The sequence below is a fragment of the Lactuca sativa genome, chromosome 6 (genome assembly GCF_002870075.4).
Source record: "Lactuca sativa cultivar Salinas chromosome 6, Lsat_Salinas_v11, whole genome shotgun sequence".
Lineage (NCBI taxonomy): Eukaryota > Viridiplantae > Streptophyta > Magnoliopsida > Asterales > Asteraceae > Lactuca > Lactuca sativa.
The window spans coordinates 118,234,914-118,255,241 of record NC_056628.2 but is presented as its reverse complement, the minus strand read 5'-3'; the positions used below and the strand labels follow the sequence as shown (position 1 = coordinate 118,255,241).

General features: G+C 35.8%; 1 protein-coding gene across 1 annotated transcript; it reads right to left on the bottom strand.

The window, feature by feature from the left end:
- Nucleotides 1-15,685: 15,685 nt before the first annotated feature.
- LOC111899260 (uncharacterized) lies at nucleotides 15,686-18,198 on the bottom strand. The gene is made up of 2 exons (XM_023895121.2): nucleotides 17,955-18,198; nucleotides 15,686-16,345 (listed from the first exon to the last, which is right to left on the bottom strand). Exon 2 carries the CDS (start codon nucleotides 16,343-16,345, stop codon nucleotides 15,848-15,850), a length of 498 nt encoding a protein of 165 aa, XP_023750889.1. The 5' UTR covers nucleotides 17,955-18,198; the 3' UTR covers nucleotides 15,686-15,847.
- Nucleotides 18,199-20,328: the final 2,130 nt, after the last annotated feature.

Below are 20,328 nucleotides of genomic sequence, written 5' to 3'. Positions count from 1 at the left end.
CACCAAAGCAACTTGATAGGATGAATTATGGAGAGAGAAGATTAATTATGATTTATTAATATATTATGAGAATAATATATTAAAGGAGAAATCATATTGTTTAATTAATATTAGTCAAGAATTAATAAGAATTAACTTTGTGGCTAAAAGACATTAATTAAACTTAAGGGACTAGAACTGTCAATTGTATGATAAGTTGAATATTGGGCTAATGGACTCCATATTAGAGGGGTGGACGAATTCTATGGGGAAACCCATTAGAATCGTCCTAGGCCTCTAAGGAGGGAGTCCATGGGTTGCTTAGGGCCTAAGCATCCAAATTAGGGTTTCCTTGTTAGATAACCCTAATAGCCTCACTATTTAAAAGATCCCTAGAGCACCAAAAACGTGAGGAAGTAACTCCTTAGAGTTTTGGACGTTTTTGGGCACCCTCCTCTCTCCTTATTCTTCATCCTCTTGCTCTTGGTGTTTGTGAGCCATTAGAGGAGTGACACTTGTGACTCTAAGTTTTCTAAAGTCATTACAAGGAGGATTTGAGATTGTTATTACTACATAACAATCAAGGTAAGATCTAAAAACCCTTTCACATGTTAATATGATTAATTGTATACTAGATCTAGGGTTTAAAGTCTTGGATGAATTGCATGTACAATAGAGAAACCTAGATCCAAGCATTAGGGTTGCATGAGCACATAGGATGTTCTTATGGCTAAAATCCATCATAGAGTTCACGTGTAGACTCGCCCAGTCGCCCAAGTGCACTCGACGAGTCAAGTCAGAGTTTGACCGTTGACTTTGTTGACTTTTAGGGATTGGTCAACAATGGGGTCTTTGAGTCAAGAGAGGGGTAATATGGTCTTTTACCCGTCTAAGAAAGCTAAGAGAGGGTGGGGTCTAGTCTCAAGAGTTATATTTATGAGCGTATCTTACTTTATGTGATTAGGCGGAGGCTAGACTATACTGCTACCAAGTCAGGGATTTATCGAGACATCTGAGGTGAGTCTTCTCACTATACTTTACCTTGAGTGGTAATTAGAGTTATGTGACAGAGCTATTGTATGCTATTTATGAGATGTGTTGCACTGCATTATTTCTATGTGATTTATGCCATGTGTATATCAGAGTATATTAGAGTTAGAACCGGAAGGTTCACAGAGCTAGGACCAGAGGGTCCACAGAGTTTGGGGCCCAAGGGCCCACAGAGTTATAGCCTCGAGTGGCTAGTATGTGTTATACGTGGTATTTTGGGGGACTCACTAAGCTTCATGCTTACAGTGTTTTGTGTTATGTGTTACAGGTACTAGTGAGGAGCGCGGGAAGGCGCCAACATGATTCGTACACACCCATCGGAGTTTATTATGATGTGATCTTGGGATTTTGTATTAAGATAATATTGATACATTGTTTATGAAAGTAATTATGAATGAATTATTATGTTTTTGAAAAGTGAAAAATGGGTTGAATTTTTACGGTGTTACAGCGAGTGTGGACGGGGCCCGTTATGTGATATGTTTGGTATGTGGTATCGTGGGGAACTCACTAAGCTTTGTTCTTACAAATTTTAGTTTGTGTTTCAGGTACTTCCGGTTCCAAGGGGAGGGGCTCGAGTTGACTGCACCTCACACACCATGGAGATTCCGTATTTGATATTACTCTGATTTTGATACATTTGATACATGATTTTGTTGAGATGTATGGATTATATTTGAAAATACAGTTGCATCTATTATAAAAACGAAATTTTTGGGACCATTATTTTGGATGTTACACTAAGCATAAAGGTGCCAACTTTATGTGGTATTGGTTCTCATGTGTGCATTAAGCCACTTATTAAGTCATTTCTAAGCTTAAGAGCTTCATTTAGCCATGCATTAACGTAAAGTTAGCAACTTTACGTGTTATTCCAGCTCAAGGGAGTCAGGTCTACGTTTTGGACCTTTATCTTAATGGATTAAGGGCTTAATGTGAAGAGTGGTTGAACATGAGGAGTAAGTTGGGCGTACAAACCAGTACGTGCAGCATACAAGCCTTAATGCAAGTACGCTTAGCGTACAGCTGACTACGCTCTACGTACTCAGTCTGTTGGGCTTAGCGGTTTTGGGGTTCAAGTTTGGGCCATCTTTTGGGCCTAGATGCTTGGGCCCTTATTAGGCCATCTGAGTACAAGTGTTTTGGGATAAGTGGAAGGGTGGGCCTTAGGATAAGGCCCAAGTAGGATTTTGGGACCAATTTGGAAAATTGGGCCAAATATGGGCCTTGCGTGATTATTTGGCTTGGGCCTTGGCCGTAAACTAGGAAAATGGTAGAGTGACCTTTGGACTAATAGTTAAGGATTTGGAATCTAATTATTAATTGGATGATTATTTTGTTTGTGATAGCGCATGGATTTAGTGGGCCAGCAGTCGGAGACTTTCAGTGTGATTCAGCAGTGTGAGGTGAGTTTTCCTCACTATACTTACATGTTGAAGGCACCAAGGTCGGCCCTTTAGATTGTTATCATGGTTTAGCATACGATTGTGTACTGTAGTGATCTGTTAGATTTGTATCCTGGTAGATAGGATGATGCTATGCTTAGTGATCTGTAAGATCTGTCTGTTTGTTTATTGGCTTGGTATTTGTATGATTGTCTGTTATATATGTGTGTCGACACGGTGTATGTATGGTTGGGTTGAGGCAGCCATGCTTTGTATTAGAGGCCAACAGATCCAAAGCGTCCCGGATAGACTGAAGGCCAGTAAGGCGTACCATTCATTACTAAGGCTCAAAGAACGGTCCAGATAGGCTGAAGGCCTAGTGTGGTGTACCAGTCATGCTGAAGGTTCTGTAAGCGTACTAGATAGACTGTAGGCCGATGGAGCGTTCCAGTCAGACTGAAGGCTCTGTATGCATGTCGTTTACTATTATTATTATGATTATTGGTGTGTTGGTATTTTTGGGGAAACTCACTAAGATTTGGGCTTACAATTTTGGGTTATGTTTCAGGTACTTCAGATGATCGCAGGAAGGCAAAGGTGTGAGCATGCACCTCCTCGTGATTTGTTTTATGATTTTAGGACAACTCTGATATTAAACATGTTTGAAAACTAATTTTGTAAACAATGATGATTTTTGGTTTGGTTTTAAAAGTTTAAATTTTTCATGAATTTTATGGATATTACAACAAGGTTAGAAACTTTCAAGATCTAAACTTTATGCACTAGAGTGACCAAAAGCTCATAACACCCAAGACTAGGTAGATCTATCAAATGCATCAACAAGATTCAAACTTTAAACCTCCAGAAGGTAGATCAAGATGAATAAAGCCTGGATCTACTAGCTCCAAGACAACCAACACTTCTCCAAGGTGTTCTTCTTCTTCTTCTAAATGCACCAAAAAAACCACCAAAATCACTCCAAGGCTCAAAATCCTTTCAAATGGGGGCTAGGGTTTCGAATTTAGGGTTAAAGGGGATGGAAGCTTAAGATAAGGAGGGATGGAAATGAGTTAACCTCTTTAAATAGGGTCCAAGACCCTAAATTAGGGTTTGTATATGATTGGAGTACGCCCAATGTAATCCAGGTACGCCCAACTTCCTCCAAGGTGTCCTGCGATCACCTCAACCTAGTACACTTGGCGCACTCAGCTTGACCCAAAACCCTCATAACTTCAAACGGTCATAACTTCTTCATTCCAACTCTATTTTCGACGATCTTTATATCCACGAAAAGGTATTGAGGATCTCTACAACACTATCTAACTACTTTTGACTTAAAATGTAATTCCTAGTTCCTGGTATGTATTTAGTTAAAAATTTATTCACTTTTGTATAGAAACTCGACGAGTTGGAGGCCCCAAAATTGTCGAGTAAGAGTGGAATTGGATGCGGGTTGTAAAGTCTACTCGACGAGTTGAGAGCCTCAACTCGACGAGTAGGACTGGCAGAGTAAACCCTAATTTTCAGGGTTTTGCACCCTATTTAAACACCTTAACCTCCAAAGGTTAGCCTCATTTATTGCCTCCAAGTCTCAAACCCTAAATCTCAAAACCCTAATGCCTTGTGTGAGCTTGTGAGTCATTTTTGAGAGAAAACTAGTGTATTTGAAGCTTGTGGAAGAAGAAGAAGAAGCTTGAGGACTCAAGAAGGAGTGAATAGATCCATAAACTTCACCCCATCCTTGTCACTTTCTGGTAAGCAAGTCTCAAACTTGCTTAATGATTTCTTAGATCTCTTCATTTTCACTTTTATTGGGTTTTTGGTCCAAATATATTGATCCTTGGGAAATGGACGTCCCAAGTGAGTATACTTCCGGATCTAGGACCTTGAAGGGCTTTCATGGCATAAAGGTGCAAACTTTATGGCCAATAAAGCCCCATGCAAGCTTTAGGATGTCATTTTGGCCTTTTAAGATCCAAAAGGCCATGCATGGAGAGAAATTTAGAGACTTTACGTGTTCATGTATTGCCTAGGGTCGAGATCTCAGTTTGTATGCCTTAGCTTGAAGTATTAATGGCTTTTGGATCATGATCTAGGTCTTAAAGAGTTTTGGTTTGAGCTAGTCCCATTAAGGAAGGGTATTAACGGGTAAAGTTGGAAACTTTACCCTTAAAAGGACATTTTCAGTATGTATATGAAGTATGGAGCTTAGATCTGAAGGATAGGAGCTTAATCTATTAACATAGCTTATCAGACTGAATAACTCGACGAGTTCATAAAGGAACTCGACGAGTTGGGTCGAAATGCCCCGACCCTGTATAAGGAAAAACTCAATGAGTGGAGTTGGAAAGTCCCAATTCTGTTGATAGAAGGAACTCGACGAGTTGGATCGCGACTTCAGGGTTTCTGATTTATGGAACTCGACGAGTTGATGGGTTAACTCGGCGAGTTGAATCAACCCAGAATGTTGACTTTGACCAGGTGTAAAATGGTCATTTTACCCTAAGAAGGATTATTGGATTTTGACTAAGTGTTATTGTGATAATGATAGTCGTGGAGTCATTGGATTAGCCGTTAGAGATTCCTTACCGTGAGATTCTGCAGTCTGCTTTGCGAGGTGAGTTTCCTCCTGGTTTGAACGGGTCGAAGGCACCAAGGCTGGCCCATATATGTTATGTGTATTGATTAGTAGCAGAGTGTGGGCGGGGCTCGTATCTCATAGATAACTGAGTGTGGGCCAGGCCTGTATCTCATAACATTAATTGAGTAGGGATATAGGACTAATTGATAGATTCGATTATACTTGTTCTCTGTGTGAAACTTGTATGTATGCTTAGTAGCAGAGTGTGGACTGGGCCTATATCTCATAGTTAGCCGAGCGTATGCGGGGCCCGTATCTCGTGGTCAGCAGAGTCTGGGCGGGGCCCGTATCTCCTAGACACCGGAGCTTGGGTGGGGCTCGTATCTCCCTGAGTGTGGGCGGGGCTCGTATATCCTAGTAGCATGATTATTTGTATGTTATGTGGTAGTTTGGGGAGACTCATTAAGGTTCGTGCTTACAGTTTTCAGTTTTGGTTTCAGATACTTCCTGTAGCAAAGGGAAGAGCTCGGGATAACTACAGTGCACACACCATGATTTTAGCATGGATGTTTTTACTCTGATATGTTTGACAAATGTTTATGTTGTTTTGAGAAGCAATGACTTATGATTTTTATGTGATGATTTGATAATTATGGTTTTATTAATAATTAAAAACAAAATTTTTGGATCGTATTTTTGGGATGTTTCATAAAACACTTCGAACTAAAATCCTTAATTCAATAAAAGACCTGAAGCATCATTGTTACTATTATGTCGTTGGGCTCCACGACACAAAACCGAACCCTTGGATGACATGGTCTACATTACTCGCTTCCAAATGGGTCTAAACCTCTCTTTCTTCCAAGCCCGAAACCTTATGATACTTGATCTTTTGGTCACAGCCCCGAATTATGAAACGACTCGAAATAGGATGTTACAGTGTACATAGATCTAATTAATATATCACAAAATATTAAAAGTAAAAAAGAGAAAAAAAATAACAATATTCTTTTGAATATGTTGATCATTTGTTAATCCGTAAATAACAATTTTTCTAAAAAGTCAACAATAGTTATGTTAAAAAAATTTCATACTTTAACCTTCACATATAAATGATATGATATCACGGGATAAAGAGAGACATGTTATATCTAAGAAGTTCCAAATCTTTTATATTATTATTTTACATTTTGTTTTATATAAAACAACATTATTTTCATAATGGATCCTTTTTGGTTTTTAAATTATATTATATTTTAATTTTTAATAAAATAATACTATTTTCATGATTGGTTGAATGTGTTTTTTCAATTTACTTAATTTTCTATTTAATTATACAATCTTATCATATAATTTTAAAATAGCGATGATAAGTTATAGTTAACACATCAAACTCTATATAAAGATAATATTTTGCAAATCTATGATTAATATTTAATATTTTTTATATTATTTTATTTTGTCAATTGTGATCTGTGGAATCCACGGATTATAATTGAATATATATATATATATATATATATATATATATATATATATATATATATATATATATATAGATAGGGTTAGTTTCATGTGAGACGGCCTAATTTTGTGAAACCGTGAGACGCATTTTATATATATATATATATATATATATATATATATATATATATATATATATATATATATATATATATATATATATATATGATTAGCTTCATGTGAGACGACCTAATTTTGTGAAACCGTGAAATGCATTTTTTATATTTTTTTTTATTTATTTTTATTTTGTTTAGTTATTTCATGTTCCGAAAAAAATATTTAAAAAAAGAATATTTGGATTTTTCCATTTATTTTGCATTTTAAAATTATTTCATGTTCAGAGCCTTGGTTTGAGGGATTTGGGCATACTCTCGGGTGTGCCTGAACTCAAACTAAGGGATTGGTCTAAAAGTTTTCAAAATGAAAAGACAGTTTTGTAAAAAGAGTTTATAGAAAGGAAACAGTTTTAGAAAAGCGAAAAGAATTCAGAAAGAAAAGGAACTTTGAAAAGAAAAAGGGTGTGGTGCATGCAATTAGCCGAGCTCAAGTAAGTACCCCAAAATACCCATACAAGTTTATGTTATGTTTATCAGTTAGTAGAACAGCATGCTAGATTAGGACTAAGGATCTAGGGAGGATGCCTTATGTGCCTGTTATTTGTGCTTTGAGTTGCATGATAGTGCTGATTAGACAGTAGTAGGATAGCCCGTTTACATTATGCCTGAGTTTATGAGCTTATGTTGCATGCTAGTACAGATTCTTGATATGAGATTATGATTGCTTGAATATGTTATGGTTAGATTTTCCCTTGTCTGAATGTTGCTGGCTTTGTGCATTGTGGGAGTCTGAGTGATGGGAGTTTGCCATTAGGTGAATACGTCACATCACATGTGATCAGGGTTGAATAATCTCAGAGTGCTGGATTTGGCCTTATTGCGCATTGTGGGAGTCCAAGTCCAACCATTGTAGGGACGAGTCTTCTACTCAAAGGATTATCTGAGCCTCGTCACATGTGATGGTATTCAGGTGATGGCTAACTGGCATCGCAAAGAGGCCTTCAGCAGCTGAGGACTAGTTTAAGTTGAGTCAGAGGTTTCTCTAGGGTAAGCCTAGGATGAGATAGTGCTGGGAGCAGTAGTAGTAGAAAAAAGGACCTGGTGGAGTCGAAGCAGTTCTTGAGGAGAGTACAGATAGATGTGGAAGGTAGTATGGGCTCGTACTACTGAAAGCAGAGGATCCGTACTCGATTCAAGAAAGGCCGAGATGAGACCGGGAAAATTGTAGTGTGTGCGTATGCTCCCTCAGCAGTGATGAGTATTCTGATAGTATTGCGTTATGCATGGTGACATTGCGAGAGAGACCAGTGGGCGGATCAGGCACCGAAGAGGGATCAGGCTCGGGTTCAAGGGCCGAGCAGCTCGAGGAGCGGATGAGGGAGTTGATATCATCAGAGGTTACGCGCAGTATCCTAGATCAGACTCCTGTGATCTTTGGCACGGTCAAGGAGGGTATACCGGAGATCTTGGATGAAAGGTTGGGAGCCTTTCGTACTGAGATATTGGCTTTGATGGGAGCGCGTACTATGACATTTCGAGAGTTTAGAGCTTGCGGAGCGCCAGATTATCATGGGGCTAGGGACCTCATCGCTAGCAGCAGGTGGTTGGCCGATGTTGCCAACGCATTCCGTACGATCCGGTGTCCCGAGGGGGACAAGGTCAGAATCGCCTCCTGTCTTCTGAAGGACAGAGCTAGGGATTGGTGGGAGGAGGTTGGTCATGCCATTGGTGATGATTCCGCGTTGGACGCGATGAAATGGAGCGATTTCTCGGCCAGGTTCAGGGCTGAGTTTTCACCGATTATTGAGGTGTAACAGTTGGCACGAGAGTTTTGGGATTTGACGCAGACTACTGAGACTGTGGCGGAGATCACCGCCACGTTCAGGGAGAGGGCCCTCCTTGTTCCGCAGTATGTCGCGGACGAGGAGATGAAGAAGGCCCGATATCACGAGATGTTGAGGGATGACATCAGGCAGTTTGTGAGCAGGTCCAACTGCAAAACGTTGGAGGATATGATCGCACGAGCTAGAGAGAGAGATTGATTTAGAGCAGATCCGGAAGAGGAAGCCGGATGAGGTTCAGGAAGCCACAGGTTCGGGCAAAAGGCCCAAGGGGTCATATTCGAGATCGAGGGATTACCAGAGTCGCAGCTGATGTGGGAGGTGCGGCAGGATGCACGAGGGTGCGTGTAGGAGTGGTAGTGGTGGAAATTCGGGTTGCTTCAAGTGCGGCCGGACTGGTCATCTTAGCAGGGATTGTACTGCTACCACCACACAGGGATCAGACTTGACATGTTTCCACTGCAGTCAGCGGGGCCACAAGAAGGCCTAGTGCCCCAGTTTGTTTTCGGCAGGACGGGTGATAGCACCTGCCCCTGAAACTCTGAGTATCACAGACGGCCGTCAGGGCCGAGGAGAGGTACCTGCGGTAGGAGGCAGGGCTTTTCAGATGACTACCATGGAGATGCGAGCAACGCCAGACGTAGCAGGTGTGTGTCTTTCGTTTCTCTGTTAACTTTGTTCATGATTATATTGTTATGGTTCTGCATCGTTATTGGTATAAGTATTTTAGAATTGTGTGGCTTGCTTGTGATTTAGTTATATGCCATTTGCATACCTTGGGTATTAAAATGGTAGTTAGGGGAGTTTCGGAATTCATGGACTCGACGAGTCTTGGGGTGACTCGGCGAGTAGAGTCAGTTAAGAAGGTTAACTTGGACCAGGACTTTGACTTTGGCAAGAGTGGACTTAGATGGTTTCTAAGAGTTCAGTTTGGGACTAAGTGTTGTATGATATTGATATTGATAGCTCGGGGAGCTAGTGGAGCAGCGGTTCAGAGAATTATCGGACAGCAGCCAGAGGGTTATCAGCAAGTTCAGCAGTGCAGGTGAGTTTCCCTTTGTGTGAATGGGTCTAAGGCCACAATGCCGGCCCATGTAGATATGAGTAGGAAGACCCAAGGGTTAGCCCTAGGCACTGTATGCCAGTATGATATTTAGGACCAAGGTCCAATGATAGCGGGCGGGTGCCCAAGGAATGCTTTGCATGATAGAGTATACTTGTTGTTTCTATGATACTTGTATGTGCCTGGTAGGGAGGTGGGTGTGGGCGAGGTCCCGTATCTCACCAATAGCAGAGTGTGGACGGTGTTCCACATCTTATTAGCAGCAGAACAAGGGCGAGGCCCAAGTTAGGGAAAGAGTGAGTGTGGGCTGGGCCCGTACCTCACTATCAGTAGGAGCGTGGACGGGGTTCCGTGACTCATCAGTAACAGGACAAGGGCAAGGCCCAAGATAGGTGAGGCTTTAGGACAGGATTCATTAGTATATGTTTAGCTTATGTGTTGTGATATGTTTATGTGCTATTATATGTTAGCGGGTGAGGCCCAGTGACAGGCGAGGCCTAAGTGAAACAGATATGTATCCGAGTGGGGCTCGAAGCCAGGCGGGGCCTGGAGCGGCGGGGCCGTTGTAGCGAGCGGGGCCCGAAGTAGCGGGCGAGGCCTGAAATAGCGGGCGTGGCCCAGTATATGTAGTATGTATGCTATGTGATGGTATGGTATGTGGTAGGTTGGGGAACTCACTAAGCTTCGTGCTTACGGTTTTTAGTTTTGGTTTCAGGTACTTCTGGTAGCGGAGGGAAGAGCTCGGGGTGATCGCATGGCACACACCATTGATTAGTCAGCCTGGGATGTTTTACTCTGATAATGAAATATGTTTTGGAATTAATAATTTGAATTTATGCTATGACTTATGATGTGTTTTTATGAACATGGCCTTTATAATGATTTAAAGAAAAAATTTTGGTACGGATTTTTGGGAGGTTACAATAGGTCAAAACAAAATCATCGAGGGGCCCAGATATCAGCTTCTAATCCAAGAAGGAACATATAAACTTCGACTCATATGTTTGTTCTACTACTCATTGAATTATACACAAAAGCACATTTTATAACATCGAGTTACTAATGCGTTTTCGTACAATCAATGCATAACCAACTCATAAGTAACAAATCATATCTCTAGGTTTGAAGACTTATATGATATTACTTTCTCACGATCACTCGAGATAAATTCCATGAAGTGATTCCAGTGAGCGTGGGTTGAAGAATTATGGTTGGCATTCTGTCATTCTGACAGAATATAATCGACGAATATATTTACTAGTTTATGGTTAACATTCTACTATTCTGATAGAATGAAATTGAACTTCTAATTTTGAATTAATTTAAAATATTCAGATTTTTAAAAATAAAGGAATTAATTACCCCTAAAAATCTGAAAATTTCCTTTTTTTAATATAGGTTAATTGACTAAAATGCCCTTATGCTGAAATTTGTATGATTATATGGTATATGTTATCTTATTCTACTATCATAGACCCTCAGATCATTACCTTTGATTATATTCCATCCGATGGTCCAAATCTGTGCATTCTAACACATAATAGTTACTAGAAAAAAAATAATCTAACCCTATATATATATATATATATATATATATATATATATATATATATATATATATATATATATATATATGTGTGTGTGTGTGTGTGTGTGTGTGTGTGTGTGTTATTGTGAGAACTAAAAAAAGCGTGTGAGCTTGCGAACTTTATTCAGCTCATCATTTTTCACAACCAAAAACATCAATCTTTTCTAAATAGTGCTCTAAACCATATCTAGGCTCAAAAGAAAAAAGATTTGAAATTTTTTTATTAATTTCATATGAGCTTGGACTACTGATGAGCATAATCAACAATCATATGGACTGGTGATTGTGCTCATCAGCAGTTTAGATTATTACAGATTGTGCATAAATCCATATTTCCAAAAAAAATTTGTCAAATCTTTTTTGTGTCTAGATATTGCTTAGACACACCGTTTACAGAAGATCGGTGTTTTTGGTTTTGAAAAATGATGAATGCGAACTTTTTTGTGTAATATTTCATTTAATAAAAATGACATAAAGCACCAAGTCGTTCCTATAGAGGCATATTCGAAAAAAAATCTCAAAAAAATATGCATATACGATAGGTGCATATGTGCACAAACGGTGGAAATTCACAAAGTTCGTAAAAAATGGACATATACGAAAAAATACGTTGAGATATCTATTTTTTTTTTACTATATAAAACTAAAAATTGAAATATTTTATTTAAAATCCCAGAAAAAAAAAATCTAAAAGGTTTTTTAATTATTTTTTTTCAATGAATTAGTATAAAAGTTGTGCTTTTTAAGTTTGTAAAGTAAAAAAAAATAGATTATGTATCTCAAACTATTTTTTTCTATGTTTTTCTATTGGTTTTCTAGGTTCTTAGGGTTTCCACAATATATACATTTTCTATTAATGTTTTTCATATATATATATATATATATATATATATATATATATATATATATATATATATATATATATATATATATATATATATATATATATATATATATATATATAGAGAGAGAGAGAGAGAGAGAGAGAGAGAGAGGGAGGGAGGTATGTTCAAATGTTTCTCACATCTATTATGTGCTAGAATGCACCAATAAAAAATTAATTTTATATAATCAAATAAAGATAGATATTAAATGATTTCCATAATTGTATGTATATTAAATTATATCTATAATTATAAATCTTTTTTTTATGGAAACTAATTAAATTTATCATTAATGTCAGCAATTATATTCTTTCAAAATGAATTCGTATTTAGAAAAATGAGATTGTATTATAGCAGAATGAGAGTGTATTCTAGTAAATATACTCCCGTTCTTCATATTGCATGCAACTTTATTGTATTTGAAGTGAGTGTGTCTCGAAACAAAACACGAATCCATACATAAAAAAATAGATGTGAATACATTCTGAAAGAATACATTCTGAAAGAATGTTATTTCTGACATTAATGACGAATTTAATTAGTTTCCATAAAATAAGAATTATAATTATGGATATCATTTAATATACATATAATCATGGGAATTATTTAATATCTATCTTTATTTAATTAAGGATTTAGGTCATTTTTGGTCACTTAACTTTCACTTTGTGCTCATTTGGTCACTTAACTCATTTTAAGTTTTAAAAGGTTGTCGGACTTTTAGCTTTGTGCTCATTTAGTCATCTAACTTTTGATTTGGTCACTTAACTTTCGGATTTGTGCACATTTAGTGACCTAACTTTTATTTGTGCTCATGTAGCCATCTAACTTTTAAAATTATGCTCATTTTTATAGCTTTATTTTAAAAGTTTAGTGACTAAATGAGCACAATTTTAAAAGTTAGATGACTAAAAGAGCATAAATCCAAAAGTTAAGTGACCAAACCAAAATTTATGTGACTAAATGAGCACAAAATCAAAAGTTCGATGGTCTTTTTAAACTTACAAAAAGATAAGTGACCAAATGAGCACAAAACTTTCCTAAATAAAATGAATTTATCTATATACATTTTGGTTTTTTCTTCTACAACCGGTTACTCTTCGTTCACTTATGTTTTTAACTTTATTTTTAAATCTACCCTTTCGTCTATTTGATAAATTTTTGTACATCTGTTACCTTGAGGTTGTGATAGTTAAAGAGAAATTAAACCCAAAAACTCTGCTTTTAGCTCCAAAAACTTGAATTTTATCCCCCCACTTTTTCTGTATGGTTGGGCAACAATGCTTTGAGATGTCATTTCTAACGAATATTGTCTATAAAGTATTTTGATTTGACTAAACAACTATTGTCTATGCACTAGGATGTGTTGAAGAATGGAATGAAGATTAAAAACGGAAAAGACTTCTAAAAAATTGAGACTACTAACCAATTATGCGACGTCATTTGATATTTGTGGCTCAATTAGGGTTTTTTAGGTCATTTGTTATGCTCTTCTTTTTCTCTTCTCTTTTTTCAATATTTGTTTTTCTACACACCCATATCTTTAACTAAATTGAGCAATCATGTGATGGATCTACGGTTAACCACACGCATCTCGTATATAATGTTTGGATGGGACATTGCCTTCATCTTCTTATTGATGCCTTGCTATCATGGCATCGTGTTTGCGATTAGAGATAAAAAAAAATGTGAGGCTTGCTTCATATGGTATTTTGTGTGCTTTAAAATCCATAAAAATTTGAAGTTGTCATCTAAAAAGATATTTTATGATGAGGCATAGATATATTCAAATAATAGTTTATAACCCGTGAAAACCACGATTATAAAACTAATTAAACTTTCATATTAAAATCTTAAAATTATTAATCAATTATTTCAAATAAATTATAAATTAAGATATATTTTTTTTAGTTATATAAAATTATAATCGTTGATTTAAATAAATACATAAAATTATATCATCATATAGTATATATATTTATTTTATTTTATTTTTTATTTTAATGTTATTAATTTAATGTAATTAAAGTGAAATTTAAAATTTAAAATTTGAAATGAAAAATCAATTATCAACTATTAATGTAATTAGAATGGAAAATTTAAAATTTAAAATTTAAAATGAAGAATTAATAGGTTGACATATAACATGTAATATCAACGAAGATTTCTAATATAGTAACACTTGTCAATAGAAAAATAAACTTATTAATTTATTAGAAAAGAGAGATTTTATGATGAGACAGAGATATATTCTTGATGTATCGTTTGGACAAAAAACATGATCGCCACTTCATCATTTCCGTAGAAAACAACTTTCGAAAATTTGTCCAATCTCGTTATGTCCAATCATAATAAACTTCAAATAAGCTTAAAGAACTAATATCAAATGAACATTTTTTAAATAATTTTGTCCCAACACAAAATGAAGAGCAAGAACTCGCTCTTCATCTCTTGTTGTGCAAAAGACGTAAATACCCTTATATAAAAGATAACCCTAAAAAGTTTGTCCAATCATATGCCGTATAACAAACTCAGAAAAACAACCAAAAGTCAAGATGAACCATGATTGATAAATAGAATATGATGCCTCATATATCAATAATCAAGAAAATATTTCCTAAGCAACAGCATAAGATTTTTCATGATTAGATAAACGGTTAATACCAATCTTGCATCTTGATTTAAAAAAAAATGGCTATTTTGATACTCTTTTCAATCTCTTCTAACTTCCATGGATCACAACTCTTTCTAGGCGACTTTTCACAAACAAAAAAAAAAAAAAAAAAAAAAAAAAAAAAAAGAAAAAGACAATTTCTCAAAGCATCTTCCCGACCTTTATATCTGCAATCATGCCAAAATTACATAAATTTATCAACAAGAACCACAACTCAAGCTTTCGAGGACTATTTTCAATACTAAAGATGAAAAGGGCATTTACGTCTTTTGCATAGACTAAAGATCGAGAACACATGTCTATGTCCCACCTTTTTAAATGGAATAAAAATCTGAAATTTATCTCACTGTTCGGACTTTTCTGTTGGGTTTATTTCTGAAAAAACCCAACATTTTGACCCGTTTTCAACATGACATTAAAAAAAATTTGCTATCTAAACTAAAAGCCTCACATAACTTTTCACTTTTTTCCTTTTTACCTGGTTACAGGTAAAATACTGACTTTTTTCACAAAAAAAAAGGTCAAAATATTGTGTTTGTTAAGCATATAAGCAAGAAGTGTTATTTGCATACAAGACACAACATTTTGATAACTTTCCGATAAGACCTCTATCGGATGGAAATCTGTAAACCAAGTAAGAAGACAAAAACAAAAAGTTATGCAAGACTTCTAGTGTACATTGACATAGTCCGGTATTAATATCAGTCTTAGTCAGTATTATCAGTACCACATTGTTCCACTTTTTGAATGACACGAAAAAAATTATAACTTTTGTCTCATTCACATCTGTCCCTGTCCCAATGTCGGTTCCACTTTCTTGGGTACAACAAAAAAATTGCAACTTTTGTTTCATTCACATATGTCCTTTTCCCATGTCCCAATGTCATGTCATGTCATGTCAGCCCACTTTGTTCCATTTTTAGGTAGGACAAAAAATTGCAACTTTTATTGCGGGTCCCACTTTATTCCACCTTTTTTGGTAGGACAAAAAATTGCAATTTTTGTCTCGCTCATATCTGTCTAGGTCCCACTTTGTTCCACCTCTTTGGGTGGTGCAAAATAATATAATTTTTTCTCGTTGGCATCAATCCTCATGAAAGTGCAATGTAATACAATCCTGCATTATAAACATTGTGGATGAAAATAAAAACAAACCCACCTCATTTCTCAAAATCTTTGGGTGATTTCCTTCCTAATTCGACCTGAAGAACAAGCAAGATTCTCACTTTCTTTTGTTTCTTGCTTCTGCTTTCCAATTTCTTCCACTTGGGGTACTCGAAAGTTCTCTAGTGTCCACAAAATTCGATTGATTTTCCAAATTTCTTAAATCTATACTTTCTTTTGAAGATATAGAACTAGAAGCATTTTGTTGTTGTTGTTGTTGTTGTTGTTTTAGCAGATGTGCCCTTCGTGCGTCTTTTTTCCAGTTTCTTTGACTGTAGACACGGGTTACGATTTCCATGGGGGTATTGTTGACTAGGGTTTCGGGAACTTCTGGTTGACTTGGTTGACTTGGTTGACTGATGATATATGGTGCTCTCTTCATATCGGCTTCTTGACGCTTTCTAGCCCTATATCTGCGTTGCCTTTCTCTGTTCTTAATACGGCGAGCTATCACTTCAGGGTCATTTTCGTCAAAAGGGATCATTTGCATATCATTCATTGTTGACATGTTAATCATGTTGTGACCATTTTCCATTTCGAATGGAGGTTGAAACATCTGCATGGAAGTAACTACTTTGAGTTTATTGGATAAGTTTAAGGGCTGAATGCATGATATAGCAATGCACTTCATTTATGTGTTTATTATAGCACCCTATTTTATTTCTCTCTTTTACATCATTTTACTTTCAAGAACCTACCTAATTATAGCAATGTCATCAAAATAAAGTGTCATAATAAGAAAATATTAAATGTGGAATGTTAGATTTTACAAAGTAATATCTTAATTAGAAAAAAAGAAACACTGAAGTACAATGCAGTAATAGAAAGAAATGTAAGATGCTAAAACTTAACAAATGGATAGAAGTATGTTGTCATTTCTTGCATTTACACCAAAAAGTACAAGCAATTGTTAACAGGCAAATAGATTTGTGTTAAAAATGTAAAATGATATATCTTCATTATTGGATCTGGAAAATAAAAGTTTGACATTCAAGGTCAAAAGATGGCAACTACCAGAGAATGAAAAAGTACATCCATTGACATTGGACATACAAGAGATAAAAGTACGCTGTTATTTCTTTCTATTTTTGATGATGAGGATGAGGGCATTTATGTCCTTTGCACAAACAAGAGAGAGAGAGAGAGAGAGAGAGAGAGAGAGAGAGAGAGGGAATCCTAGGTGTAAACTTATCTCATTTGCACAAAAAAGAAGTGCCCCCTTCTCTATCAGATGTCTTCAATTGGCTTAGAATGTCAAACAAGTTGCTTCAGTTTTAAAAATGAAATGAAAAGATGTAACGTTTAAAAAAATGAAAACTAAATCGAAGAGTACAAGTGAATTAACATAAACCAAATAGCAATTGATACCTAATCACATTATGAATCTCATTAGATTCATAATCTTATCTCATTAAATATGATCCCTTCACCATAATGAGTTGATCATTTGACAATATGCAAAAAGAACGATTTATTGGAGAAGGTCAGGAAAAGGGAGCTTTCCCCATTAAGTCCTAACTGTTTACAAATTTTCCCTCTTTTGTTTTTTCCTTCCATATATCCCCAAGTATGAAGTCTTTCTCTTAAATATCTTTTGAGCATCAAGATAACACTTTATCAAAATAAAATCCAGAACAAGTGATAGTCAAAATGGGTTTCAATATCCAAATTTATTACTAACTATAATTGGGTGTATATGACAATGCTAAGTCTAGAACCTATAATAAATCTAGAACAACCTTGAGAAATTAAACATGATTTCAGAATCCAATTTTGGTTTTCTTCTCAAAGAAAAACAATTCATAGAACAAACAAAAACCAGAAACAATTTATTACTATAAATGGTTAGATACTCCAACAACTTCACAAGTTTAGGTATCCAATTGCATCGAAGCAATTTGATATCAACAGGAAACTACACAAAATTCTTTCCCATTTGCAAAAAGGGTGCCAAAAGAAATCATAATGCAAGCAATCTAAACAGATTGTATAGCAATAAACAAATGATAAAGAGATGTCGTAAACGGAAACGGGAGCACACCCACGATGAAAAAAATCATACCGAGAATTCTATACAACAAATGCAATCAAAATACACATATAGATAATGAGATAGAGATCAAGAGTTAAACGTAAAAGGGGGGAAATGAAGCAAAAGACGTTACCTTCAACAGGAAAACTAATTACCCGGCAAGATCGAGCCAATCGTTAACATGATTAGAGTGAGAAACCGATTGATTTGTTCAGAAGAGAGTGAGATGCATGCAAAAAGAAACAGATGTGAAATCAATTTATCGTCGATCGATTTACACCAATTGTTGCCAAGTCTTTCGCTCTAAAGCGCCCTCGGAATTTGGTCTCTGAAAAACGTAGGTACGAAGTTTTTCACGAGAAAGAAGAAAATATTGCTTTTTTATGCTAAATGGTAAAATAGCTTCTTTCATTATTTATTCCCTTCCTTCACTTGTTAATTACAGTATTATGGATTTATTAAAACATCTAGCTTATTTAAAATTAAATAAACTTTCATAATAAAGATTTATAATTATTAATCAATTATTTTAAATAAATTATTATCAAACTTTTAAAATTATTATAAATTCAAATTTAACATATAATTAGAAAAATATAAATTTAAATTTTGAAATGAATTTCCTAATATATCTAAATGACACATGATATAGTATCAATGAGGAGTTGTATTAGAGTGACACTTGACAAATGGAGATTAAAACTATTTACTTATTAGAATAGGGAAATGTTAATTATGAAGGAGTATAAGAAATAAAAATATCAAAAAGTCCCATGGGGGCATGAAGGAGTATAAGAAATAGAAATGTCAAAAAGTCCCATGGGGCTCTGTTCCGTTGGGGGAATTTTTTCAAAAAAAAAAATCAGGGGTGAGAATGGGGGCGGGGCTATGGTTAACATCCATTTTAATTTTGGGGGCGGAGGTAGGCAATCCCGTCCCGAAACCCCCATTAGAAACTCGTTAATAAATTACACATATATTTACATATATTAATTATAGACTAAACCGTACAAATGGTCCATGTGGTTTGCTCAAAATTGCCACTTTGGTCCAAAAAAGTTTGGACTAGCATCACAGGTCCAAAGTTTTCATTTTGTTGCGAGTTTGATCCATAGCACTTTTCAAATGATGGATTTGCCATTTTCTATTTGTTTTTTCCTTTTTTTCCTTTATTAGTATTTTATTATTTAATTACAAATGGTCCCACCTTCTCTCTCTCTCTCTCTCTCTCTCTCTCTCTCTCTCTCTCTCTCTCTCTCTCTCTCTCTCTCTCTCTCTCTCTCTCTCTCGAATCCATTCTCGCGGCACCACCACCTGTTTTTGATTTAGGGACTTTAACAACTTGCTTCAAGAATCTTAAATGCCAAATTATGGCTTAAACAAAAATTTTTGAAGCCAAATTACTGAAAATTAATGAACATAACTAAGAACTACAAGTTGCAACATGGAAAGACCATTCAGATAAAAGATTAAACACTTGGTGGGCATTAACCATACTTTGTATAAGAAGATGCAGCAAGAACGATCTTCACATGAGAAAGAAGATAATAATTGTGCTTGTCAAACACTCGATTCATACAACATAGAATAACTCACACACTTCAATATCATGTCATTTAGTTGAACCCACCAGACAAATCGATTTTGCATCAAAAATTAAAATCAATTTTCTCAAACTCATAGGGTACACCCAAAACTTGCGACTCAAGTATGTGTGTGTGAGTGAGTTTGATGTGAAGACAATCAGGCAAAGATTATGATTATCAAGCTTATCGGAACTTTGATCTTGATCTCGATCTCCCCTACCCCTTTTCTCTCTCAATTTTAGGAAATTAAGAAAATTGAATCGGTGCACCATTTTATCTACATTTTCTTATAGATAGAACATGGAGAGAAGTGGAAATGGTAGTTCGATTGAGAACCGATTTTACAATTGGAAGGAGATGTCGTTTCTTTGCAGATTTCATAGTGGATTCCTCAAACCCACTAGTCGCCAACAAACAGAGGTACCCCATTGCTAACGTGAATCGAGTCGATTCAGCCAACAAAGCGCTAAATTGGATGAAAAATCAAAGAGTTTTTAAAGGGGGGGTTCATTGTATAAGACGATGAACAGTACTTGCCTCAGTCAGGTATGCTCAAACCTTGTTCCTCACTAGCTTCATCTTTTTCCATATCTCTATTCTTCCATGGATTCAGAAAAAAGAAGGAGAATGGTAATGAAATCGTTGTTGGTGGGTTTGGGTTGCAAGGAGGAAGAACAAAGGGAAATGATTGTATGTTCTCGATTATATGTGTTAATGTGTGTATACATATACGTTCTTGATTGTGTGTGTATGTTCTCTCTTAGGAACAAAATAATCATTCATCAAATTCTATATATGTTTTTGAGGAAGAACACGATCAAGGAGAGAGAAAGAGAAAGAGAGAGAGAGAGAGAGAGAGAGAGAAAGAGAGAGAGAAGGTGGGACCCTTTGTAATTAAATGATAATAAAGGAAAAAAAAGG

Bases quoted from the DNA above. Each gene is read 5' to 3' on its own strand.
- LOC111899260 (XM_023895121.2), bottom strand. From the start codon at position 16,345: ATGTTTCAACCTCCATTCGAAATGGAAAATGGTCACAACATGATTAAC.